At 40.3% G+C, this 27,633-nt stretch overlaps 1 protein-coding gene across 1 annotated transcript; it reads left to right on the plus strand.

Moving 5' to 3' along the window:
• On the plus strand, positions 1–27,633 carry cytip (cytohesin 1 interacting protein). Its single transcript, XM_008116566.3, has 8 exons — positions 1–527; positions 9,055–9,104; positions 12,393–12,447; positions 14,517–14,619; positions 15,435–15,528; positions 18,756–18,825; positions 22,299–22,365; positions 25,596–27,633. Exons 1-8 carry the CDS (start codon positions 357–359, stop codon positions 26,063–26,065), a joined length of 1,080 nt encoding a protein of 359 aa, XP_008114773.2. The 5' UTR covers positions 1–356; the 3' UTR covers positions 26,066–27,633.

The following is a 27,633-nucleotide window of genomic DNA, read 5'->3' on the forward strand; positions in this document are numbered from 1 at the left end:
TTGAAACTAAAATTGTTTTTGGTCACCAAGTATCAAGGGACATAAAACAAATCTAGCATAATGAGAGTTACTTCTGTTTTCCTCAGTAAAGGCTGGAAGGCGGGAGAAAGGAAGAAATAAGCAGATTGCTTAAATTGCAAGATCCAACTCTTGTAAGCTTAAAAAGAAACATTGGGTAATATTGAGGGCTCAGTGAGAAGAGATTTATGTAACCTGCACCTAAACCACAAGTCACATGGGCTCCCCCCTCCCTCCCTTTGAGACTTTTGCTCAGAGCAGAGGTTATGTTTTTAACTTGCTTCCTCCTCAGTTATGCAGTGCCAGCCTGGGGTGAGTGACTTCAAGCTGAGTCCAAGATGTCCTTAAAGAGGCTTATTCAGCAGAATCGCAAGGCCAGCTGCGGGAGGTATGGAGTGAGTTCAGCTTACAGCCCCGGCTTGGAAACCATTGATAGCCCAAAACTGAACAACAAAAGCACCGAGATCTTCCCAAAGTCAGTGGAGACTTTGTCCAGGGACCTCAAGCAGGTATGTTCCACTTCAAAGTTGTGCTGGACCTAATCCGCACCCACCCTTCAATCTCCTATATTGTTGGATCCACATTCAGTTTTATTTTCAAGGTTTGGCTAATGAGAGAATGAAGATGCCAATGACCATCAGACAACCTATTGTGTTTCTTCAGTTCTAAGATGTGCTTTCCCCTATCTATCTATCTATCTATCTATCTATCTATCTATCTATCTATCTATCTATCTATCTATCTATCCATCTATCTATCTAAAATAATAGGCACTGCCAGTCTGATAAATATTTTGATAATACAGTAGAGTCTCACTTATCCAACATAAACGGGCCGGCAGAAGCTTGGATAAGCAAATATCTTGGATAATAAGGAGGGATTAAGGAAAAGCCTATTAAACACCAAATTAGGTTATGATTTTACAAATTAAGCACCAAAACATCATGTTATACAACAAATTTGACAGAAAAAGTAGTTCAATACGCAGTAATGTTGTGTTGTAATTATTGTATTTACGAATTTAGCACCAAAATATCACGATATATTGAAAACATTGACTACAAAAATGGCTTGGATAATCCAGAGGCTTGGATAAGCGAGGCTTGGATAAGTGAGACTCTACTGTATTTGACAAATAACGTTAGTGGCCGGGCGTTATGTATATCTTTTAATGGTGCTTGCTGTACGTTTTTCAATTGTTTTATTTGATACGTTAATTGGGTTTTTATATTGGGATATGATGTTTTAACTGATTATGTATTGTGGTCAGATGTATTTGTATGAATTTTATATTTGTATGAATCCCACCCACAGGAGAAAAATGGGATAGAAATGAATAAAAAATAGTAATAAAAACGGGCATGTCTTAAAATCGTGGGTGATACCTTGTTTCCCCAAAAATAAGACAGGGTCTTATATTAATTTTTTGCTCCAAAAGATGCTTTAGACCTTGTTTTCGTGGGCAGTCTTATTTTCCAAATTGCCTTTTGAAATGAACTATACCTAGGCTCAGTGTGTTAAAGTGCTGAGCTGCTGAACTTGCGGACCAAAAGGTGCCAGGTTCAAATCCGGGGAGCGGAGTGAGCGTCTGCTGTTAGCTCCAACTTCTGCCAACCTAGCAGTTCGAAAACATGCCAATGTGAGTAGATGAATAGGTACCGCTCCTGCGGGAAGGTAACGGCATTCCATGCAGTCATGCCGGCCACATGACCTTGGAGGTGTCTACGGACAATGCCGGCTCTTCGGCTTAGAAATGGAGATGAGCACCAACCCCCAGAGTCGGACACAACTGGACTTAACGTCAGGGGAAACCTTTACCTTTACCTATACCTAGGGCTTATTTTTGAAATCGGCCTTATATTTCGAGCATCCTCCGAAATGCTGAAAAATCATGATGGGTTTTATTTTCGGGGTCGGTCTTATTTTGAGGGAACCAGGGTATATATATTGTTGGTGGTGCTGAAATTAGTGTGCATCTTGCAATCAATTGTGTCTCAGAATTGAAGAAATATGTAATATGCCAGATTAAATTCTATGCTAATCTTACACGCTGTCAGGTCTGGCCCTGCCATTAGGCAGAGTGATGCAAGAGCCTTTTGTCAGCAGATTTGGGGTGTCGTGAATGGGCAGCAAATTCCTAGTTAAATTACTTTGGTCTCTCTGTATTTTTATCTCCAGGAATAGGGAGAAGCGCTTGTGAGATATTGTTTTGCATGCCGAAGTAATTTATTTGGGTTTGTGTTCATGGTGCGCAGCCTCAATAGCAAATTTTCTGGGATCAGCCCTGCTTCTTGTGTCTGTAACATTTGCCTGAATCCCCAAAATCTGGCAGAAGAAACTTTCCTCCACTGTTTATTTCAACACCTGGGGATCAAGGATGGACCCCCTTGCTCCATATCCATTCATCTGAGTGTTTCTGGGCCCTTTCACACAACAGTACAACCCAGAATATCAAGGCAGAAAATCCCACAATATCTGCTTTGAACTGGGTTATCTGAGTCCACACTGCCATTTATTCCAGTTTCAAAGCAGATGATGTGGGATTTTATTCATATGTGTAGAAGGGGCCTCTGATAGGCATAGACTGGCACAGGGCCAAACCTGCCATAAATCAGAATAAGTAAGATGCTCTGGCAAATGTTTTGCTGTGTCCTGAGTGGGTGGCAATTTATTACTTTTCAGTCTGTTGTTGTTGTTGTTGTTGTTGTTGTTGTTGTTGTTGTGGCGGAGAAAATAACCTAGGGGATTTGTCTCAAGTGCCAAAATAATTTGAGCAGTTTCAGGCAGTGATGGAGCTATGAGAAGGCAAAATGAACATTGCCCCCCATATAAATTCTGCCTCCCCCAGAGGACACTTTTATTCAGTTCTTTAGAGGGACATAAAAATTATTCACATGTAGACCATACCAAGAATATTTGCTGTGTTTACATTACCCTTGGTAACTTTGCCCGCTCCTTTTCTTTAGACACAAAAACTCCAGTTCTAAATGCTGAACTGAAAATTTAAGTTACTGAATGCTAGAAATTGGGGAGCTTGCAGAAACTGTCATCTTGGGAGGCAATGTCCTCATTTTACCCCCATCCTGAAGTAGCGTAAAGCATCAGTTGAACATCCTAAGATAAAGGCAGGAAAAGTGAATCTGAACAAGTAACAATAATAGTTTTGAACATGAGTGATTTTCAAGGTCTTACTCTGGCCCCTTCCACACAGCTGAATAAAATCTCACATTTTCTGCTTTGAACTGGAATCTATGGCAGTGTGGACTCAGATAACCCAAAACAGATATTGTGGGATTTTCTGCCTTGTTATTCTGGGTTATATGGCTGTGTGGAAGGGCCCTCTCTCCAATGGTAAAAATTCAGGGGTTCAAGGGAATTTTTATGGGGGTTATTCTTATGGGAGACAATGCCCTCTTTCTGCACTCGCCTGGCTTTAGGCATAATATCCTCTGCTTATATGTGGTTATGTGAGTTTGTGGATACCATAGCTGCCTTGGATCTCAATTTAAAAAGGAGATGGGATATAAATTCAATGAGGCAACAAAGGATTCAGAGGACCCTTCCACACAGCCATATAACCCAGAATATCCAGGCAGAAAATACCACAATATCTGCTTTGAATTGGGTTATCTGAGTTCACTCTGCCATATATTCCAGGTAAAGCAGAAAATGTGAGATTTTATTCAGTTGTGTGGAAGGGGCCAGAGTTTTCTCTGGCTCACTGAAGACATGGCAACTCTGGGTGATTTTAGTGGTGTCACTGGGAGAATGATCAGCAAAGACGGTAGGATGTGCTTTCACTCTGGATAGATCTTCAAAACAACCAGTCACCATGGAGTTTGAAATCAAGATCAATGTACAGTTCAGACAGTCACTAACAAGAAGCTCAGCAAGTTCTGTTGCTGCTGCCATTAGCAGCAGCTATCATTTTAAAATGTGCTCCTTTTTCAAATCAAGAGATTTTGTTGCTTTTATAGTAGAGCTCTGGACAAAATAAATCTGCTATTACAAAGCTAACTAAATATTCCTATTAACATCACTAATAGCCATAATTGCAGATTATGACATCATTAGGTTTACTGTTTCTAGTCTTTATTTTTTTTTACTGTTTATGTGTTTGGCCCAACACAGCAACTTTAGCAATCTGATCTCCTCTTGACGATGCTTCCAAGTTTGAGCAAACAGTATTCGTGCTGAGTTGTTGTGCATTTTCCGGATTGTATGGCCATGTTCCAGAAGCATTTTCTCTTGACGTTTAGCCCAAATCTACGGCAGGCATCCTCAGAGGTTGTAAGGTCTGTTGGAAAACTAAGCAAGGGAGATTTATATATCTATAGAAGAAAAGCAGAATCTGAAAAAAAACAGAAAACTAAGTTCATCCCCATTGGTACATTCAGCAGTTGGCGTCCAGCTTCTTAGAGGGACAAGTGAAGGTCCAGAGTGGGAGAAAGAACTCTTGTCTGTGGGAGGCCAGTGTGAATGTTATAATTAATCACCTTGATTAGCATTATTTATTTATTTATTATTTATTTACAGTATTTATATTCTGCCCTTCTCACCCCAAAGGGGACTCAGGGCAGATTACAATGAACACATATATGGCAAACATTCAATGCCAACAGACAAACAACATATATAGACAGACACAGAGGCATTTAATATTTTTTCCAGCTTCACGATTCCGGCCACAGGGGGAGCTGTTGCTTCACTGTTTACTAGTGGCATTAATGGCCTTGCCAGCTGCATGGCCCGGCTTCTTCCTGACTGGGGAATCCTTTGTTAGCTGCTCCTGATTTATTCATGTTTGGAATTCCTCTGTTTTCAGAGTGTTGTTCTTTATTTACCATTCTGATTTTAGAGGGTTTTTTAAATACTGCTAGCCCGATTTTGTTCATTTTCATGGTTTCCTCCTTTTTGTTGAAAGGTGGATTTTAATGGCTTCTCTGTGTCGTCTGACATAGTGGTTGTTATAGTGGTCCAGTATTTCTGTGTTCTCAAATCATATACTGTGTCCAGGTTGGTTCATCAAGTGCTCTGCTATGGCTGACTTCTCTGGTTGGATTAGTCTGCATTGCCTTTCATGTTCTTTGACTCGTGTTTGGGCAATGCTGCTACGTTTGGTGGTCTGTATGTAGATCTGTCCACAGCTGCATAGTATACGGTAGACTCCTGCAGAGGTGAGAGAATCTCTCTTTTCAAGTGGATCTGTAGATAGTTTGTAGGTTGTGTTTCTTCATCAGCTTCCCTATGTGGTCAGCTGCTGTTATCATGACTCAAAGTAGTAATTGTGCTGTTGCGCCTGGGGCTATAATTCTTAGTGAAAGAGGCATGGACGTGACATCTTTCCCCAGGGGATTGCTTCTTGCCCTCCTTTAGGGAAACTGGAACTCCCAAGGACCAAAACACTGTAGATAACTCAAAACTGGTTTTATTGTTCACAAAAGGTTATCTCAATAAGCTGGAAGTTTCAAAGGGGTAAAGGAAAATATACATTACAGTCTTTGGTTGTTTTAAGTTCAAGGAGCTCTGTAGCTGAGAAGCTTTTCCAGGTCCCACTTTCTCAATGACTGTGAATGCCGGAGCAAACTCAGCCTCAGTTCAAATGGCCTATGTTTGAAGACACAGTCTTCCTCTGTTGCCAAAGGACTGATTTGAAGGCGCTTGAGACTCCTCAACGTCATTCAGGTTGGCCCTGAACATGAAGCGTAAGTCTCAAGGGTAAGAACCTCAGAATTGGTGCTGAGAGGTAACTTAATCAAGGGCTTTTAGAGCCAAGTCTCTCTCTCACGTCCATCTGGTAGAAAGCTTGATGGTGGAATGAAAAGAAACACTGTCCTACTCCAGGAAAGGGTGGAGTCAAACAATTGAGCTGAGTGAGCAATATAACAGGTGCAAACAACATTGATTGACAGATATAAATAACCAATCCAACTACATTTACAGGGTAAAGGCAAAATCAGGCATAATAAAACAATTCAAATCTTGCAACTTACAGATCCATATATAGATGGCGCCACTCGCGCCGTCACAGTAATCTATATTTTTTTATTCTTCATCCATAACCATTTCTGGGAGAATTACAAACTTTATATGTAAATATTTTGAATTTACATATGAATCAGACCAGTAACTTTTTTGCCTCCTTAAAAGTCCACCCCATATAAAATACAGAACTTTCCTTATTTTGAAATAAGAAGCTCTTCATATTTTTTAAACCAGCAACAGTTTGAAACATTCAGGGACATTTTTGTTAGCTTGTTTGGATGCCATATATGCCATCTTCTATACAAGTTTTATTTTAAATGGCTGCATTAAGCAAACTTTATATTTGGAGCACATTTCCTCCCATATAGATATTATGCTCAAATGTTTGGGCTCATCTTCGCATGTATTCTTTGTACAGGTTCATTTTCTGTCTCTAGTTTCAAAAACAATGTACTGTATATCCTTTTGTTCAGAGCAGAGTCTTTAAACAACTCTAAACAGGACTCTAAACAGAGTATTTACACAACTCTAAACATGTCCCATCTACACTGCCATATAATGCAGTTTAAATGAATTCAAAGCGAGGTTCTTGTTTTTTTTACCTCAGGGAGTTAAGGTTTCTTTCCTTTAACTTCAGGCAGTGGAGACATTGATGGCCCAAGAGAGGCTGTTTCACAATTATAGCAAAAGCTGATTAACATTACCCAAGTTTTCATACAATAATGTGGCATTAGACAAATTGTTGTCTAATATCTCATCCCAATATTCCTTTCCTCATTTTTAGGAATATAGTTTTATATCTGTCATAAATGGCATGAATCACCCCCTCTGCCTCCCACACATTTTAGTACAGTAGAATCTCACTTATCCAACACTCGCTTATCCAATGTTCTGGATTATCCAACACATTTTTGTAGTCAATGTTTTCAATATATCGTGATATTTTGGTGCTAAATTCATAAATACAGCAATTACTACATAGCATTACTGCGTATTGAACTACTTTTTCTGCCAAATTTGTTGTCTAACATGATGTTTTGGTGCTTCATTTGTAAAATCGTAACCTAATTTGATGTTTAATAGGCTTTTCCTTAATCCCTCCTTATTATCCAACATATTCGCTTATCCAAAATTCTGCTGGCCCGTTTATGTTGGATAAGTGAGACTCTACTGTACTTTAATTGTGACCAATCTCTGCTTATATTAGTTGTATCTGACCACAGTCTAATATGAACAGGTAATTTCACTGCTGGGAATGATAAGAAAGCTCCCCGTGATAGAAAAGGAAAATGTTTGCTAAGTCAGAAGAACATTTTTCATGAAAAAGAGTCTTGTATGAGAGGCAAAGAACCAAGAATAAAGCAACCCACAACATACATGTCATCCTATCTACCATAGTTACTCCACTAGATGGAGTTAAAACAGTCTGTTTACTTTGGAAAACTTTTTAAAAAATAATTAATAGTAGCACCTTGTGATACTTATTAATAAACCAGAGCCAAATTCAGTCATGTTTAGATTTAGATAGATTAATGGTATTGGTTGTTACTTGGTTCTGGAATAAATTTTTGATCACTATTCGGGTTGGGAACAAGGATTGTGGAGTGAATTACAATGCTGGGCCATTAATTTATTTGCATACTTATTTAATTTGTATATCCCTTTTCTCCTTGCAAGTGGATGTTTTACTACCCTTTAGTAGGTAGTTAGAGATGTTTGATTTTCCTGGGTTTTTCAGTAGAAGATCTTGTGGATATTGGCAACCATTGACTTTGACCAAGGAGTGATTTATTGTTTATGCAGCTAAACCTTTGACAAACCCATGACTATTGTCTGGGTGCATTGGATTTTTCTTTTTCAGTGATGACCTTGCCTTGAGCCCTCAGAACAATGTGGGTAAATCTGCATGATGAAAAGAGAAAACTGAATATAACTGCCCATTATAAGTTCTCTACGTGTTGAACTGCAAACCTAAATGTTTGTTCAACATTAAAACCCCCACATTGTCCAGTACACAACACAGTACAAAACAGTGCTCTTTGGCCAGCATAAATGTGACAAAACAAGATGAGTCACTAGTTAGTCCTGTCTGTGGGTGTTTAGTCCTTTTTGAAATGTTTCCAAAACATGCAAAACCTTTGTTTGGTTACAATTCAGTCACAACAACAGGACAAAATAGATATGTGTACAGTGGCCCCTTGGTACTGCTCAGTTAAATGACATTCTCACAGCAGGCCACACAGCCCGAAAGACATACAACAACCCTGTGATCCCGGCCATGAAAGCCTTCGACAACACATGGTATTTAAATTGTTTTTATGTTTGGAATTGTTGTTTTTGTTTCCAGTTTTATTGTCTTATATTGTAAACTAGCTGGCCACGCGTTGCTGTGGCGTTGTCTGGTGGTGTCTGTATTTTATAGGCAGTGTGGAAGAGGCCTAAGTGAGGCCTAACTTTGCCTGTCCCCCTGGGCTGAGTGGTTTGCTAGGAGACCAAGTGGGCAGAGCTTAGCCTTCTAACTGGCAGCAATTGGATAAAAACAATTATTTCTCTCCCTCTAATTAGGACTTTATTTTTCTTTTCTTTTTGTTGTATCAAGCTAGAGGCATGGATGAGGGGTTGTGCTGTCAATTTTTGAGGTTGTGGGGTGTTTAGTTTTGTTGTTTTGTCGGTCGCCAGGATTCCATCACTCTTTTATATATATAGATTGATAATTATGTCAATGCCAACTCATGATGAACAACAGTGGGAGAAAGCCACTACTCTAGTGTTCTACATGTGGGAATTGTTAAAAGGATGCTTGACTTATACTTTCTATACATAACTGAGCAAAACATGGCTTGCTAGCAGCCAAGGTCCCTCCCGATGAACTATTACTCCCCTCTTCTCTCACTATTGGCAAGACATGCTTTGACTGGAAAAGAATGGATTCCAGCCTCCGGCAGGCCACAAAATCTCCGACTCGGATCCATCATAGGAATGAATTTTGTTTTATAGAGAACATTAAATTGCTAATAAAACTGACTGTCTTCTCTTTATGCCTTTCTCTAGCTTGCTTTAAGCAGAACAACTTCTTTGGGTGACTTTTCTGGCCCACAAAGGTAAGGAGCATTTCACTTTTCCCCATTAATACCAACTGATTTCACTGTGCAATATTTGCACCCGCCTTTTGGCCAAAAAAAAAAAAAAAAAAAAGGAGAATGTGACTATTATGTGGTGGTGACTATTATGTGATGATGACTATTATGCCATGAAAAACTTTCCAGCTATGGGGCATCACAAGGCTGACTGCTGAGTGAAGTCCTGTTGTTGCAAAGGGGGCAGGTGTGTGGGCAAGTCGCATCCTTCATTCACTTGCCCAGGCAAGTGAATAAAGGGTACGCCTATTATGTGAGGAACAGCTAAAAAACCAATTTTGCCACTGAAAAAATGGTGGTGTGACTATTATTGCGGTGACAACTATTATGTGAGGGGCCGGGCTGTGGCGCAGGCTGGTGAGCAGCCTGCTGCATTAAATCACTCTGACCATGAGGTCATGAGTTCGAGGCCAGCCCGTGGCAGGGTGAGCACCCATCAATTAAAAATTAAAAAAAATAGCCCCTGCTCATTGCTGACCTAGCAACCCGAAAGATAGTTGCATCTATCAAGTAGGAGATAAGGTACCACTTATAAAAAGTGGGGAGGCAAGTTTAACTAATATACGACGTTGGAATGAGGAAGTGCGGTCAGAGTGGATGATGAAGCAGCTGCTCCCTGCTCCCCCCTGTGGCCAGAAACTAACATCCCCTCAGGAGAAGGTTAAATTGCCTCTGTGTCTGTCTGTCTCTGTCTTGGTTCTATGTGTATATGGGGATTGAATGTTTGCCCTATATGTATATAATGTGATCCGCCCTGAGTCCCCTGAGAAGGGCGGAATATAAATACTGTAAATAAATAAATAAATAAATAAATAAATAAATAAATAAATAAATAAATACAGTATACTACTATTGATAATACAGTACAACCACTGTATCCACAGGAATATGTTCTTGAACCTAGCATGGGAATAGGAAGCCATTGATAATAGTGAACCCTATTGAAATGAACAACGTTTGCCAGAAGTTATTACAGAATTATGCTGAAAGACTTAAAAATTTCTGGAGAGGTATCCTCTTCAAGAATTTGCCGGTGTGACTTTATGGCAACATCTGACACAAGCATATCATAGAATCGCTTGGAGAACTCTGCAAATTCCTATATTGCACATACAGTAGAGTCTCACTTATCCAACATTTGCTTATCCAACGTTCTGGATTATCCAACGCATTTTTGTAGTCAATGTTTTCAATACATCGTGATATTTTGGTGCTAAATTCGTAAATACAGTAATTACTACATAGCATTACTGCGTATTGAACTACCTTTTCTGTCAAATTTGTTGTATAACATGATGTTTTGGTGCTTAATTTGTAAAATCATATCCAAATTTGATGTTTAATAGGCTTTTCCTTGATCCCTCCTTATTATCCAACATATTCGCTTATCCAACGTTCTGCCTGCCCGTTTATGTTGGATAAGTGAGATTCTACTGTATATAGTGGGATAGGTGAAAATATGGATACTGGTCATGTGGGTCCAGGGATCATACTGTTTAGTTTTTGTTTAGTTTTGTTTTGTTTTTCGTGTCAGGAGCAACCAGAGTTGCTTCTGTAGTGAGAGAATTGGCTGTCTGCAAGGACGTTGCCCAGGGGACGCCCGGATGTTTTGATGTTTTACCATCCTTGTGGGAGGCTTCTCTCATGTCCCCGCATGAAGCTGGAGCTGATAGAGGGAGCTCATCCACACTCTCCCCGGGTGGGATTCGAACCTGGCAGCTTTCAGGTCAGCAACCCAACCTTCAAGTCACGAGGCTTTTATCCCCTAGGCCACCAGAGGCTCCTGTACTGTATAGTAATTAGTTATCTAAGCATACTGAGGCATGCATATTAAAATGAAAAGATCCAAATGTTAAACAGCAACAACAGTGAAATCTTTGAGATGGAGAGTGATGGGGAGACTGAAACAACTCAATAACCATGATCAACTATCATACTAGACAGCAGTGTTGTGAAATGAAGTATTAGCAATAAGACATCTGATAATTTCACCTGTCCACACCATTCTAGGGTACATAGGAAAAGGCTCCTCACTCTTCCTGTCTAGTGGTCTAGTTCACATAGTTAAAGAGGAAAACTAGATGTGTGAACCTTGCCCAAAAGAAAGCCTTTGGAAACTACAGTCACAGTGCTAACTTTCCGCTGGGAAAATAGCTTAGACAGAAGATGTGCGAACCAAATGGATGTGTGAATCAAGCAATTGTTAATGCCACAATGAACCCACAACTCAACATGTCTTTACACCAAAGCTGCTATTTGAAATGATGTTATGGAGGTAAAATGTAAGCTACAGAAGAGCACACCATGACTGTCACCATGGGCTCAAATTCCATTTAATTAGCATTATCACTATAGTCTGTTAGTCATGTATATATGACTTATAGGAGCCACCGGTGGTGCAGTGGATCAAACCGCTGAGCTGCTGAACTTGCTGACTGAAAGGTTGACGGTTTGAATCCAGGGAGCAGGATGAGCTCTTGCTGTTAGCCCTAGCTTCAGCCAACCTAGCAGTTCAAAAACATGCAAATGTAAGTAGATCAATAGGTACCGCTCTGGTGGGAAGGTAACGGTGTTCCATGCAGTCATGCCAGCCACATGAACTTGGACAACGCTGGCTCTTCGGTTTAGAAATGGAGATGAGCACCAACCCCCAGAGTCGGACATGACTAGACTTAATGTCAGGGGAAAACCCTACTCAAAAACCTAGTCCAAGTGATCTTTGGAGAAGTGCGGCATGGGGTAGCGAGTTCTGAGATTCATAATATTTCCATAATACCATAGCTGTTGTTGTGTTACCATATACAGTAGAGTCTCACTTATCCAACACTCACTTATTCAACTTTCTGGATTATCCAACGCATTTTTGTAGTCAATGTTTTCAATACATTGTCATATTTTGGTGCTAAATTCGTAAATACAGTAATTACTACATAGCATTACTGCGTATTGAACTACTTTTTCTGTCAAATTTGTTGTATAACATGATGTTTTGGTGCTTAATTTGTAAAATCATAACCTAATTTCATTTTTAATAGGCTTTTCCTTAATCCTTCCTTATTATCCAACATATTCGCTTATCCAACGTGCTGCCAGCCCGTTTATGTTGGATAAGTGAGACTCTACTGTAATTACAAAAAGAAAAATTTTCCAGGGCAATGCTGGTGCATGTGAATGGTATATTTATTTTAAATTACATCTTCAAAACGTTGACTGTACTGTTACTAACCTTGATGCTTGTTTGATTCTCTGCAGAAAGTCACTTAAAATCTTTAAAGAAGATAATGAAACGTTTGGATTTGAAATTCAGGTAAGGCATTAACACTGTGAAAGGAGGAAAACTGTGGCTTTGACCTATTAACCTGAATAGACTATGAAACAGAACTTAGCAGGTTCTTTGGAAAATTGGAATAAATGTTCAACCTCCCCCAGTGTCATGGTCCTGATCAGACTTTCCACCTCTTTTTCCCACCTGGCAAATGACACTATGGATTTTCTACATTCTAGTAATAACAAGTGCATAAAGAGCCTAAAGTTGCCAGATCCTGCCTGATCTTGGAAGCCATGCAAGGTCAGCTCTGGTTAGTACTCAGATGGAAGACCACCACCAGCTGCTGTAATAGACTATATTTCAGAGGGAGGAACTAGTATTAAACCACCCCTGAATATTCCTTTCCTAACGAACCCCATTAAAGTCCACTGGTCGCCATAAATCAATAGATTTAAAGGCTTGTGCACACACAGTAATGATGTTTTGTCGATCTCTTTTTTCTGTATTGTGATGAATAAAAAGGAAAGTCATTCTTTCTGAGAAGAGGGTGAACGGAGCCTATGAGTCTGGGTCTTTTTACCTTTTTGTTTCCCTGAATTGGGGGAAAGAGAATAGCTTCCTCCAAGTGCACTTTCACGCAGTTTGGTAACTTTAGAAAGAGAACTGCCTTTTTGGGTGGGAAGCTTAAAAAAAACACACACACATAATAAAAAGGACAAAGAGGAAGTGCTTCCTTTCACATGAGGAGGGTGCGTGCAATTTGTGGGTACGTAAAACAAGCCCACGAGCTCTGCTGGTAAATGAGAAAAGGAAGATGTGCACTTACCCATTGGCAAAAAAGAGGAAATGTGTTAGCAAAAGAAGATTTTTCTCAGATTCACATAAACATAGCATCTACTGGCATGGGGGAAATATGGCTCATAGCTGTGTGCAAACTTTGAGACCCCCACTGAAGCCCTCATTCAGCTGTCTAATGCTCATAGGTAAAGGTAAAGGTTTTCCCCTGATGTTAAGTCCAGTCATGTCTGACTCTGAGGGTTGGTATCATCTCCATTACTAAGCTGAAGAGCCGGCGTTGTCCATAGACACCTCCAAGGTCGTGTGGCCGGCATGACTGCATGCAGCGCCGTTACCTTCCCGCCGGAGCGGTACCTATTGATCTACTCACATTGGCATGTTTTCGAACTGCTAGGTTGGCAGGAGCTGGAGCTAACAGCGGCCGCTCCCGGGGTTTGAACCTGGGACCTTTCGGTCTCCAGCTCAGTGCTTTTACACACTCTGCCACCGGGGCTCCTTAATGCTCATAGACCTCCTATTTTTAAAAAATCTTAAAAAACCCTTTCTTGCAAAAGAAAAACAAAAAACCAAGAAAACAGGAAATTATTACCGTTTTGCCCCCAACCCCTCTGCCTACCATGTCCCCAAAAGTAAATAGATAAATAGTGGCTGAAAAATAACTAAAATCAAAACTGGAAGTAAGGTCAATGTCACTTTTAGTTGTGCAGTTGCATCCTGCTATGGAAGGCATAGGACTGAAAATTTTCTCCCGCTCCCTCTGCATTAGCCCATCTTGATATAGAGATATATGTGGAAATTCAGAAACATATTGTATCTTTAAATGGAAATGCAATAGATAAAGGTAAAGGTTTCCCCTGATGTTAAATCCAGTCGTGTCTGACTCTGGGGATTGGTGCTCATCTCCATTTCTAAGCCAAAGAGCCAGCGTTGTCCATAGACATCTCCAAGGTCATGTAACTGGTATGACTGCATGGAGCTCCATTACCTTCCCGCCGAAGCGGTACCTGTTGATCTACTCACATTTGCATGTTTTCGAACTGGATCTGACTAAATTGAATGGGGGGGGGGGGGGGTAGGATGACGAGAATACTATAAACGGATAACCTGTGTGCCTGTTTGGTTTCTTCCTATGTGCCAATTCTTGATGAGCAATGCCATTGCTCTTGGTCTTTAAACTAGACTTAGAGTGGAGTTCCCATCAAAGAGAATGCTGTCATGTGTAGCATAGCATACATGCCCACCATAACACAGAGGTAAGACTCTGCAAAATCAGGTTCTCCAACTAATACAGTGCTTCTGACTATTTACAGATATTGCCTTTCCAGTGGCACAGTAATCACTTATTGGAAACATGTGTTTATGTTTGCAAAGTGAAAGAAGGAAGCCGTGCATCACTTTCTGGACTTCAAAATGGTAATTACTCTTTCCTTCTCCCACCCAGCCGAAGCCTAACCTGCTTTTTGGGGAAAGAGAGGGATCACAGGAAAGAGTCTCTTTGGTGGTTGCCCCCAAATTCTGAAACTCACTCCTCAGGGAGTTTACACTGGTGGCCAATACCCTATCTTTCCACGGATATAGTGAACCTTGTTGAAATGCATTACTTCTGCCAGAAGTTCTCATAAAGTTGCATTAAGGTAAAGGTTTTCCCCTGACATTAAGTCTAGTCGTGTCCAACTCTGGGGGTTGGTGCTCATCTCCATTTCTAAGCCGAAAAGCTGGTGTTGTCCATAGACACCTTCTAGGTCATGTGGCAAGCATGATTGCATGGAACACCGTTACCTTCCTGCTGGAGCAGTACCTATTGATCTACTCACATTTGCATGTTTTCGAACTGCTAGGTTGGCAGAAGCTGGGGCTAATAGTGGGAGCTCACCCCGCTCCCCGGATTTAAGCCACTGACCTTTTGGTGAGCAAGTTCAGCAGTTCAGTGGTTTAACTTGCTATGCCATATGAGGTGTTAGAGGACCTAAAATTCATAAAGATCTATTTTTGTAGGAATGTGCTAGGCCCCCTAATGCAACTCTATAGTAACTTCTGGTAAAAGTATGCCATAGTATCACATGGAGGCCTGAAAAAATTCCTAGAGAGGGCATATTTTGTCAGATGTGGGTACTGAACCCATAAGTATGGTGGTCATTTTGTACAAATATGCCAATTCCACTAAAAACAACAACAGTAATATGCTGAAAATACAATATCTCACTTCTTCTGTTTTGCCGTGGTTGCAGGCTACATTTTGATGACTATCAACGGAGTGAGCACGTTGGGCCTCAGTCTCAAGCAAATGGTGGACATGTTCAAATTATCAAGGAATCTTTTAAGGTAATCAAAAAGCTTTACATGTATGAATAAAAAGGCAAAAGGGAGGCTATTTTGGGAACTGTTAATTATTAGTGCTTTTGTTACATTATTTTTTCAGTGCTGAGTAAGGAATGAAATTGCTGCTGAAAAGAGCAACCACTCCCATGGTACAAAAATTGTAAAATATCAAAGGCAGAACAGAGTTTACACTGATGGATCAGTCAACTTGGTCATGAAACATCTGGAAAGATTTGGAGCTTTACAGATTTTCTGGAGATTCTGGGGAACACAACACAGCCTGGAGAGTTTATTGATTCTATGGGACATGTCAATGAGATTGAAGCCAGTGGTAGCATAGTAGCTGGGTCCAAAAAGAGAGTTGAGTAATCTCTTCATTGTGGAATATAGTTTTGAGGATCCCACAGCCAGAATGGTTGGTGGGCATCCTAGTTGGGGAAGTCTGAGAGCTAACCATCCAAAAAATAACTTAACGTTCCCAGAAAATAATACTTTTTCTCCTAGATTTTCTCTCGTTACATCGCAATCCTAGAAGATCATTTCCCCATGGCCATTCTTGGGGAGTTGTTGTATATCTTTCGGGCTGTGTGGTCATGTTCCAGAAGTATTCTCTCCTCAGAGAATGCCTGCCATAGATGTGGGCGAAACATCAGGAGAGAATACTTCTGGAACATGGCCACACAGCCCGAAAGACATACAACAACCCTGTGATCCTGGCCATGAAAGCCTTCGACAACACATTCTTGGGGGCATTATTCTCTTGCATTTATCTACAAATGATGCTTGTGCTGCTTTGTGTTATTAAGAATTTATCTTCAAGCAACTGACTGACTGGCTAGGAGAAATTGACAATCAAGTAAAGCATCATACTTCTAATTTCTCTGAACTAACAGAACTTCCATTTACTCAGGAATGACAAATATGTAGCCTCCAAATGTTGTTCAAGTCTAGCTGTCTGACTGGCCTGGTAAATCGTGAAGAATGATGGGAGCTGGAGTCCAACCGCATCTGAAGGACCGCAGATTTCACATTCCTACATAAGCCTGTCATCCCAGTATGCCTGTGCCACTTAATAATAAATATTTAAATACTCTGTGCAATGATTCACAGAAAACTAGATTTTCAAAGAGCTAGGCACACATTCTGTTGGAGTTTTACACATATATCAGTTCCCTTACACATTCAGTTGTACTTTTTTGGCTGTAAGTATTCAGTTTGTAGAGTCCCGGTGGTGAAGTGTGTTAAAGCACTGAGCTGCTGAACTTGCAGACTGAAAGGTCCCAGGTTCAAATCCCGGGAGCGGAGTGAGCGCCCACTATTAGCTCCAGCTTCTGCCAACCTAGCAATTCGAAAACATGCAAATGTGAGTAGATCAATAGGTACCGCTCTGGCGGGAAGGTAACAGCGCTGCATGCAGTCATGCTGGCCACATGACCTTGGAGGTGTCTACAGACAATGCCAGCTCTTTGGCTTAGAAATGGAGATGAGCACCAACCCCCAGAGTCGGACACGACTGGACTTAATGTCAGGGGAAACCTTTACCTTTACTATTCAGTTCGCAGTTGTGTAAGCAGACTTCCACAAGCATAATAATTGTCTATGTATTCTTGGATAGTGTGTAATGACTCATCAGTGTATCATTTGAATTACCAAAGACAACAGTTGTACATCCCCCTTTTTCACATGGGGCATAAGCAGGCACATTTGGAAAAAACACAATTGCCTGCACAATGCCAGTATTCAGCAAAAAGGTAGTATATATAAGTGGAGATTTGCAATATGGAAGCACAGTGTAGTGTTTTGGCCAGAGTGTGTCCATATAAAAATAAAAAGGTGGTGCCATTAAGAAAAACGGATTTATGCTAGCCCAAGATCTTGTGCATTAGAATCTATTTCCTGAGATGGACTGACTTCTGTCTTCAACTTTCTCTTGTGAGCTACTCATGAGCATTTGTTTAAAACAGAGTGTGCACAAAAAGTAAATTTGGATCACTTCTGTTGTTAAAAAAAAAGGTTTCTCTTGAGCCAAAAATCTGATGAAAGTGATGCCACTAAAGCAGTGGTTCTCGGCCTGTGGGTCTCCAGATGTTTTGGGCTTCAACTCCCAGAAATCCAAACAGCTGGCAAAATGGCTGGGATTTCTGGAAGTTGTAGGCCAAAACACCTGGGAGCCCACACATTGAGAACCACTACACTAAAGACTGCTGAGGGTAAAAATAAATATTTTTTTCAAGATGTGTGTAGTTTAAGTGTGCAGTCTTCTGAGATTTTCTGCAGGCGGCAATTTGGCCTCTAAACTTTTGATAACAATATGTAACAAAGTTTAAGAGATTTTCTGTTCCTGGCTTGAAAGTGTTAATTCCTGTTTAATTTTGTGGTACATAATTTGTAAGTAGTTGTTATACTCCAGAAACTTTGTATCTGTGGCTGCCACAAACTATGTTGAATTGGTTGAGACTCGAGATATTAATTGAAAAACGATAGCAAAATGTGCCACAGGATGTCCTGCAAAAATAAAGTTTTGCAGTTTAATAAACCTTTCCCATGTTTTTATGATAGAACCAATTTGGAAATGACATTTATAACCCAGGGACAAAAATCATGTTACATAGCATAATTGTCTACCTGGCTTAAAGAAGGGGTGGACATATTTTACCCCATTTTTTTTACCTGATGCAAGCTGTTCTGTACATACATATATACATGAGGTAATTGCAGCAGAGGTTCTGCTTCTGCATAATGCACTGGAGAAAGTTCACTTGGGATGACAGGAACATCATTCAGCTGTTTCATGATTGACAAGGGAACAGCTGTTTCTGCTGAGTAGTGCAGAGGAATTGGGGAAGTTGGGTTGGGATTCACTATATAGCAGTGGTGGTTCCCAACTTTTGGGTCTCCAGGTGTTTTGGACTCCATTTCCCACATTTCCTAACAGCTGGTAAGCTGGCTAGGATTTCTGGGAGTTGAAGTGCAAAACATCTGGAGGCCCAAAGGTTGGGAATCACTGCTATATACCTTTGCAACTACTGTGATTATGTAGCAATTCTAGCCAACAACAACAGAAGCAAGGATTAAATAGATCTTTGACTTGAACCAATGCAGTACCTTTAAATTCTTATATCTTGTTCATATGTCTTTGTGAATACGTAGTTATTTTTTTAAAAGTACATGTATCTCATCATAATAGCAATAATCATAAATAATAATAATAATATGTTTGCTGTTTACAGGTTAGATGTTGTGAACGAAGCCTTGATCATAAAGCAAATGGAACTTGAAACTAAGTTGCAATTATTGAAGGTACTATTTCTGCATAAAATTGGAGAAAAAGTCACTATTTCACTATTGCTTTGCATTTAACAATTCTTTGGTTGCCACTGCAAATAATAATAATAATAATAATAATAATAATAATAATAATAATAATAATAATAATAATAATATTTTTGGACCTTCTCACTCTGAAGGGGACTCAGGGCGGATCACAATGTGCACTTATACCGTAGAATCTCACTTATCCAAGCCTCTGGATTATCCAAGCCATTTTTGTAGTCAATGTTTTCAATATATCATGATATTTTGGTGCTAAATTCATAAATAAGGTAATTACAACATAACATTACTGCGTATTGAACTACTTTTTCTGTCAAATTTGTTGTATAACATGATGTTTTGATGCTTAAATTGTAAAATCATAACCTAATTTGATGTTTAATAGGCTTTTCCTTAATCCCTCCTTATTATCCAAGATATTCGCTTATCCAAGCTTCTGCTGGCCCGTTTAGCTTGGATAAGTGAGACTCTACTGTAATGGCAAACATTCAATGCCATATAACATAGAGACAGAGACAGAGATGCAGAGGCGATTTAACATTCTCCAGCTTCCAGCTTCCTGAGGGTATGCTCGAATTCCGGCCACAGGGGGAGCTGCCGCTTCATCATCCACTTGTGATGCCTATTCCTTGATGGAGTACTTCCACATTCCAAACACTGCTGGATGATTTTTATGGTGTCGCAAATTAGTTAATTTAGCCTCCCCACATATTTATTTATTTATTTATTTATTTACAGCATTTATATTCCGCCCTTCTCACCCCGAAGGGGACTCGGGGCGGATCACATTACACATATAGGCAAACATTCAATGCCTTTTAACATAGAACAAAGACAAGACAAACATAGGCTCTGAGCGGGCCTCGAACTCATGACCTCCTGGTCAGAGTGATTCATTGCATCTGGTTGCAGCTGGCTTGCTCTCCAGCCTGCACCACAGCCCGGTACCGGTAAGCGGTACCTAGATTTCCTACTTGATGGACGCAAGTATCTTTTGGCTTGCTTAGGTTAACAATGAGCAGGGGCTAATTTTTTATTTTAATTGTCGGGTGCTCACCCTGGCATGGGCTGGCTTCGAACTCACGACCTCTTGGTTAGAGTGATTTATTGCAGCTGGCTACTTAACCAGCTGTGCCACAGCCCGGCCCCACGGGCTGCCACGGATGTAGTTGGATGAGAAACTCTCTAGCTGAAGACTCTAAATGTCAGTTCTAGGTTTCCCTAGGATGAAACCACAATGATTAGGGTGGAATCGTAATGGTATCTGTGCAATATGTATGGGTCCTTAGTCTTGCGTTATTTCCCCTTGCTTCTCTCCTGAGTTGATTGAATAGATGATAATTGGGCAGGAACGGGGTTAATGTTTTCTCCAGCACAATTGTTCCTTCATCCTGTTTGGAGCATTTAGTTGTTGCCACCAAATGATCACAAGGCGCCACCCCAGGAGGACTGCCAATACCTAGTAGAGTGTATAAGGGAATGGTACATCCAGCCACTGCTGTTGCTCGCTCCAGTGTTTCCCTAACCTGAAATAAACCCTTTAAGAGGGGCAAAGAGGGATGTGTCTGCGGAGGCCACATGCTCAGCTAAACCCCTTATGTAACATGGAGGTACCACCTGATATTGACCTCCAACTGATCCTGGTGCCTAGGATGGTTGCAAGCAAGCACACTTTGATTAAAGCAGCTAAGCAGGCTAGGATCTCCCGTCTGCCGTTCGGCCCAGAAACTGCTAAAAGCAAGTTGAACTGTGCTGCCAGGTCTTTCCTTGCTGGGATTAATGAGAACACAGCATTTGATTATCATGAGGCTTGGCAACTAGTTAGAATGCTGTGCGGATTCCTGACCATTCAGTTGTCCAAGCTTGGACAAACTGCCAGATGATCTTTTCTTTTCTTTGAAAGAAAGCTTTTCAGAGGCGCTGGGAATTTGTTTGAAGGGAGCAAGCCATTTGCTACAGTTTGTGATAGACACTTATTAACAAAACTTTTAATACAGTTGGCCCCAATGCAGAGAAATCCAGAGGATCAGCTACTCACAATCCCAACTGGTTCAATAATACAATTACAGTAGCGGTATTAGGGAAAAGAGGAAATGGGAAATAAAAGAAGCAATAATTGAATGTGCACAAGCAGTAATAGTATTAGGGTGGAAAGATAAATCCAAATGGTCAGTAAGTAAATGGTACCACTATATGGTGGAGCAAATGGAATTTGAAATTATGAATGTGAAACTAAATGTTGTAAAAAACTAATGAAAATAGAACAAGAGAAATTGAAGAAAGATGGACAAGGGTTAAGAACTATATCATGAATCAATCTGGAGATCAAGCCATAAGAAATAAGATACAAATGTTATATAGTATACTAGTTGTGCTCGGCCACGCGTTGCTGTGGCGAAGTATGGTGGTATGGGAAATAAAGTATTGAGGAACTGGTGGTAGTTAAGGTCAAGGGTAAAGGTTTTCCCCTGACATTAAGTCCAGTCGTGTCTGACTGTTGGGGTTGGTGCTCATCTTGAGTCTACACTGCCATATAATCCAGTTGAAATCAGATAATTTGTATTTTATAGACAGTGTGGAAGAGACCTGATTGTAGTGGCCCTGGGCTGAGTGGGTTGCTAGGAGACCAAGTGGGTGGAGCTTAGCCTTCTAACTGACAGCAGACCAAGTGGGTGGAGCTTAGCCTTCTAACTGGCAGTAACTGGATAAAAACAATTATTCCTCTCCCTCTATTGAGGACTTTATTTTTCTTTCCTTTTTGTTGTATGAACCTAGAGGCATGGATGAGGGGTTGTGCTGCCAAGTTTAGTGTTTCTGGGATCTGTAGTTTGGTTGTTTTGTCCTAGGCCGAAATTTCATTACCCTTTTATATATATAGATAGGATGGAAATGGATAAAGATAAAGATATAAAGATTGTCTCACAAAGAAACAAATATGTAAAAAGAAAACAATCCTCGTGTTGGTGGTGGGAATTGTAAATGTTTTGTATGTCTAAGGTATATATTTTTTGTGTTTTAAAAAATAAAAAAATTGTATAAAAAAAGAATACAATTACAGTAGAGTCTCGCTTATCCAACGTTCTGGATTATCCAACTCATTTTTGTAGTCAATGTTTTCAATACATCGTGCTATTTTGGTGCTAAATTTGTAAATACAGCAATTACAACATAACATTATTGCGTATTGAACTACTTTTTCTGTCAAATGTGTTGTATAACATGATGTTTTGGTGCTTAATTTGTAAAATCATAACCTAATTTGATGTTTAATAGGTTTTTCCTTAATCCCTCCTTATTATCCAACATATTCACTTATCCAACATGCTGCCAGCCCGTTTATGTTGGATAAGTGAGACTCTACTGTATATTAACTTTTTAAAAAATGTATAACATCCCAGATTGATCCAGGTGTGATCATGATCACTGTTTGCTTTTCACAGAAAACTTTGCAAGAAAAAGTAATAGAATTCCAGTCTCTGTGTTTACAAGAACAACGCCTTGCAAATGGTAAGTCTGAATATCCTGTTATAGGAAGTACAGTGTTCCCTCACTTATTGCTGCGGTTAGGTTCCAGGACTACCTGAAATAAGTGAAAATCCGCGAAGTAGGGGCGCTAAATTTATTTTAATATTTATTTTTTTGGGGGGGGGGGGATCTCTGGTGGCACAGTGTGTTAAAGCGCTGAGCTGCTGAACTTGCGGACCAAAGGTTCCAGGTTCAAATCCCAAGAGCGGAATGAGCACCCGCTGTTAGCCCCAGCTCCTGCCAACCTAGCAGTTTGAAAACATGCAAATGTGAGTAGATCAATAGGTACCACTCCGGTGGGAAGGTAACAGCGCTCCATGCAGTCATGCCGGCCACATGACCTTGGAGGTGTCTATGGACAACGCTGGCTCTTCGGCTTAGAAATGGGGATTAGCACCAACCTCCAGAGTTGGGCACGACTGGACGTCAGGGGAAACCTTTACCTTTTATACATTATTTTAGTAGTTATACACTATTTTAAGTCTTTATCAACCAATTGTGTGTTGATAAATCGCCTCCTTCACCTCCTGTTGCCATTTGGCTCCTTTTCTCTCCCTCTGGCTTCTCCTTCCTCCCTTCCCTAGGCTGTAAATTGTAATTTTTATGATTTTAGAGTTTATTGAAAAACTGCAAAACAGCGAATCCGTGAAAAGTGAACCGCAAAGTAGTGAGGGAACATTGTAATAGGTCATTGAAATGACATGAATAATGGCAATGTATCTGAGGCAATTTAATAATAATAATAATAAAACTTTATTTATACCCCGCCACCATCTCTCCGGCGGGGACTCGGGGCGGCTCACATGGGGCCATGCCCAGAGCAAGACAATATAACAAGTATAAATACAACATAATAGAGAGCAATAAATGATACAGTAAATAATAATATACAATATACACTACAACGCAAATCACAAAAACAGTAAAAACAGGGCCGGCCGCATGAATACAAAAATTAAAACTCGGGTGAGAAAGATAAAGGGAATGGAGACCACTGGGAGCAGGGATATACGAAAGTGGAACCAACTAGAGGAAAGATGTTGGAGAGGCGCAAAAGAAGAATAAAAACAGTTACTCTCCAAAAGCACAGCGGAAGAGCCATGTTTTTAAATCTTTTTTAAAAGCTAACAGAGTGGGAGCTTGCCTAATTTGATTCCAGTTTTGGTCTGCTGTGCTCCTGCCCCACCCCTGCTCTAACCACTACAACACCAGTTGTCATGTTGGCTTGGCTAAAATAATGCCTGAGTCTTGCAAGTGTTTCACACAAAGTGCCAGTACTTGGCTGTGCATAGCTATGGAGAGTGGTGGTCTTGTAAGTTCCTTCACTGTATGGATTGAGGAAGCCCTACATTTACTTACCCTGCTGCTCTACCATTCAAAGTGACAAGCTCACAGAGACACAAATTCATGGCTGAGACTAGATTTTAACCAGGAGCTGGAAACTTGTTCAATAATTTATGTATTTATTTAGTATTTACAGTATTTATATTCCGCCCTTCTCACCCCTAAGGGGACTCAGGGTGGATCACAATGCACATATACATGGCAAACATTCAATGCCATTAAACATACAACATACAGACATAGATGCCATTTAACGTTCCAGCTTCTGGCTTCATGAGGGTATGCTCAATTCTGGCCATAGGGGAAGTGGCCGCTTCATCGTCCACTTGTGACACCGAGTCCTTGATGGAGTACTTCCTCATTCTTCTACACGCTGCTGGAAATGTTAATGGTGTTGTAAATCAGTTAAATTAGCCTCCCCACATAAAGTGGTACCCATTTTCTACTTGACAGATGCAACTTAGGACCACAGCGAGCTAGGCTATTAATGGTCAGGGGCTCAATCCAACCTGGGCTGACTTTAAACTCATGACCTCTTGGTCAGCAGTGATTTATTGCAGCTGGCTACTAACCAGTTGTGCCACAGCCTGGCTGCAGCTGGTTAGTAGCCAGCTGCAATAAATAGTTACAGAGTCATAAATCTGCCTTAAACCATTTCAGCTCATTTTAATGGTAACTTCAGATTCAACAACCAAAAGTCTCCCAAAACCTACTTTTTCAGCAGTTTATTAATCCCTATCACCACCCTATACATGGCTTTCTGTGTTCTCAGAGAAGTGGAGGATGAGTGGGGTCATGTCCTGCCCTTTTCCCAGTAAGATATACTGTTGAAAAATAGGGTTTGAGGGACCGGTGGAGTAGTGGGTTAAAGCCTTGTGACTTGAAGGTTGGGTTGCTGATCTGCAAGCTGCCACGTTTGAATCCCACCCGGGGAGAGCGTGGATGAGCTCCCTCTATCAGCTCCAGCTCCATGCGGGGACATGAGAGAAGCCTCCCACAAGGATGGTAAAACATCAAAACATCCAGGCATCCCCTGGGCAACGTCCTTGCAGACGGCCAATTCGTTCACTCCAGAAGTGACTTGCAGTTTCTCAAGTCACTCCTGACACAGAAAAAAAGGGACCTATGAGAATGTAACTATCTCAACCAGTGACTTCTTGATTTGTAATTTAGACTTCTTAATTGCCGCTCTGTTCCACACTGTCATATTTGTGTAACATGTACCTGGTAGAAGACGAAAATAAAATACAGTAGAGTCTCACTTATCCAAGCTAAATGGGCCAGCAGAAGCTTGGATAAGCGAATATCTTGGGTAATAAGGAGGGATTAAGGAAAAGCCTATTAAACATCAAATTAGGTTATGATTTTAGAAATTAAGCATCAAAACATCATGTTATACAACAAATTTGACATAAAAAGTAGTTCAATACGCAGTAATGTTATGTTGTAATTACTGTATTTACGAATTTAGCACCTAAATATCACGATATATTGAAAACATTGACTACAAAAATAGCTTGGATAATCCAGAAGCTTGGATAAGCGGAGCTTGGATAAGTGAGACTCTACTGTAAGTCCTTTCATTCCCAGAATTTCAAATAGCCTTTTCTTTTCCCAATGATATTCTAGATCAGTGGTTCTCAACCTGTGGCTCCCCAGATGTTTTGGCATTCAACTCCCAGAAATCCTAACAGCTGGTAAACTGGGTGGGATTTCTGGGAGTTGTAGGCCAAAACACCCAGGGACCCACATGTTGAGAACCACTGTTCTAGATAGATCAATACTGATACTTTGTTTTGGTTTGTAAAACTAAATTTTCTGTGATTTTTCTGTTCTCTCTCCCCCCCCCCCCCCCCCGCTTTCTCTAGGTGAAGAATACTCACCTGTTGATTCAGCGTGTTTAGAAGAATCAAACTTACTAGTAGATTGCATTGGGTTGGAGTCAATATGGGCAAACAAACCTCGCTATTCCAGTGAAAGCAGTTGTTTGAGTCGCTTGAGCTCCATGACAGTGGACAGTGAGGACAGCTTCTATCAAACCTGTGTTTTTGAGGATACTTCCAGTGAGCGGTGTAGCCGGCAGTCAAGTATGGAGGATGACTGCTTTTTGCCAAGGGACATTGATGTCATTCCTGGGAAGACTTCACTCCGAAGATCCAGGAGCATTAGTGTGTCTAGCAATGGACCCGGCTCACCCTTGCCCCAGGATAGAGGGAGCACCTCCAGTGTTTTTGGGACACTCCCACGGAAAAACAGAAAGGGAAGTGTTCGAAAGAGGCTGTTGAATTTCATCCCTGGCCTTTACCGAGCTGTGGAAGAGGAAGAAAGCCGAGTCTGATGGCTGAAGCCACTTTGGAACTCTATTCACAGGTGGACATTTGTAATGCCAGCTTATAGTAACTGTACTTCAGACTTTTGTTCAGCGAAATCAGCATATGTCCAACAAACATTTCATACTGAGGGACTTTCATATTTCCTGAAACAGTACTGACAACAGTGTTGTTGTATACATTTTTTTAAAAAAATACATATTTTTGAAGACAAGTGTGGGGATAGGCGTTTACTATTTACTAATAAAATTAGTACTGTGGGTTTGGCAGGAGTAATATACTGCAATGACAAGAAATGCATACCCCGTTTCTCCGAAAATAAGACAGGGTCTTATATTAATTTTTGCTCCCAAAGATGTGCTAGGTCTTATTTGCAGGGATGTCTTATTTTTCCATAAAGAAGAATTCACATTTATTGTTGAACAAAAACTGATAATTTATCATATACTGTACAGTAGTTGTCATCACAAACCAGCATAACTATACAAACTGAATCCTTTCAAGAATTTCTTGTTACTACCATTATTTCCATATACAACTACAGTAGAGTCTCACTTATCCAACATAAATGGGCCGGCAGAACGTTGGATAAGCGAATATGTTGGATAATAAGGAGAGATTAAGAAAAAGCCTATTAAACATCAAAATAGGTTATGATTTTACAAATTAAGCACCAAAACATCATGTTATACAACAAATTTAACAGAAAAAGTAGTTCAATACGCAGTAATGTTATGTAGTAATTACTGTATTTATGAATTTAGCACCAAAATATCATGATGTATTGAAAACATTGACTACAAAAATGAGTTGGATAATCCAGAACGTTGGTTAAGTGATTATTGGATAAGTGAGACTCTACTGTATCTGTGGTACGTACATTTACCGATCCTGCAAGCTCTGGTGTTCTGTTCATTGGGCATGCTTCCAAACAAAAACTTTACTAGGTCTTACTTTCAGGGGAGGCCTTATATTTATCAATTCAGCAAAACCTCTACTAGGTCTTATTTTCTGGGGATGTCTTATTTTTGGGGAAACAAGGTATATCTTGACTGTACTATTTCCCCAAGTATTTTTAGTATTAACAAGAAAATTAGACATAGTTAGCCATCCCATATCTATAAAGTGTTCAGACCACAATGACATAAAACTGCAAATATTGAATACCATTACATTACGTGATTTCCAGTAACAGTGTTGCACAGAAAGACCTAAGATTTATAGAGAGGTATCATATCTCTACAGAGATTATTTTTTCTGGGCACAGGTTTCACTATATTGGGGGGTCTTAGTGTATTATTTTTTAGGCTGATTCTATACTACCACATAATGCAGTTTGAACTGCATTATGTGGTTTACACTGACCATATAATGCAGTTCAAACTGCATTATATGACTATGTAGATCCAGTCATAGTCCACTCAACTGGTATTAGCACTGTATATTCTTTCTGCTATTGTTAAGGACTCATGACTGTCCATCCTTGGTTTTCATATCATGTGGAATAATCAGGACTAACTGTATTCCTTGAGCCGCAGGGAGAGGCGGGTAAGAAATAAAATTATTATTATTATTA

The sequence above is a fragment of the Anolis carolinensis genome, chromosome 1 (genome assembly GCF_035594765.1).
Source record: "Anolis carolinensis isolate JA03-04 chromosome 1, rAnoCar3.1.pri, whole genome shotgun sequence".
Lineage (NCBI taxonomy): Eukaryota > Metazoa > Chordata > Lepidosauria > Squamata > Dactyloidae > Anolis > Anolis carolinensis.

Excerpts from the sequence above, each read along its gene's own strand:
- cytip (XM_008116566.3), top strand. The coding sequence starts at position 357 with ATGTCCTTAAAGAGGCTTATTCAGCAGAATCGCAAGGCCAGCTGCGGG. Across the intron at positions 528-9,054 it reads TGTCCAGGGACCTCAAGCAG|CTTGCTTTAAGCAGAACAAC; the intron begins GTATGTTCCACT and ends GCCTTTCTCTAG. Across the intron at positions 15,529-18,755 it reads TTATCAAGGAATCTTTTAAG|GTTAGATGTTGTGAACGAAG; the intron begins GTAATCAAAAAG and ends TGCTGTTTACAG.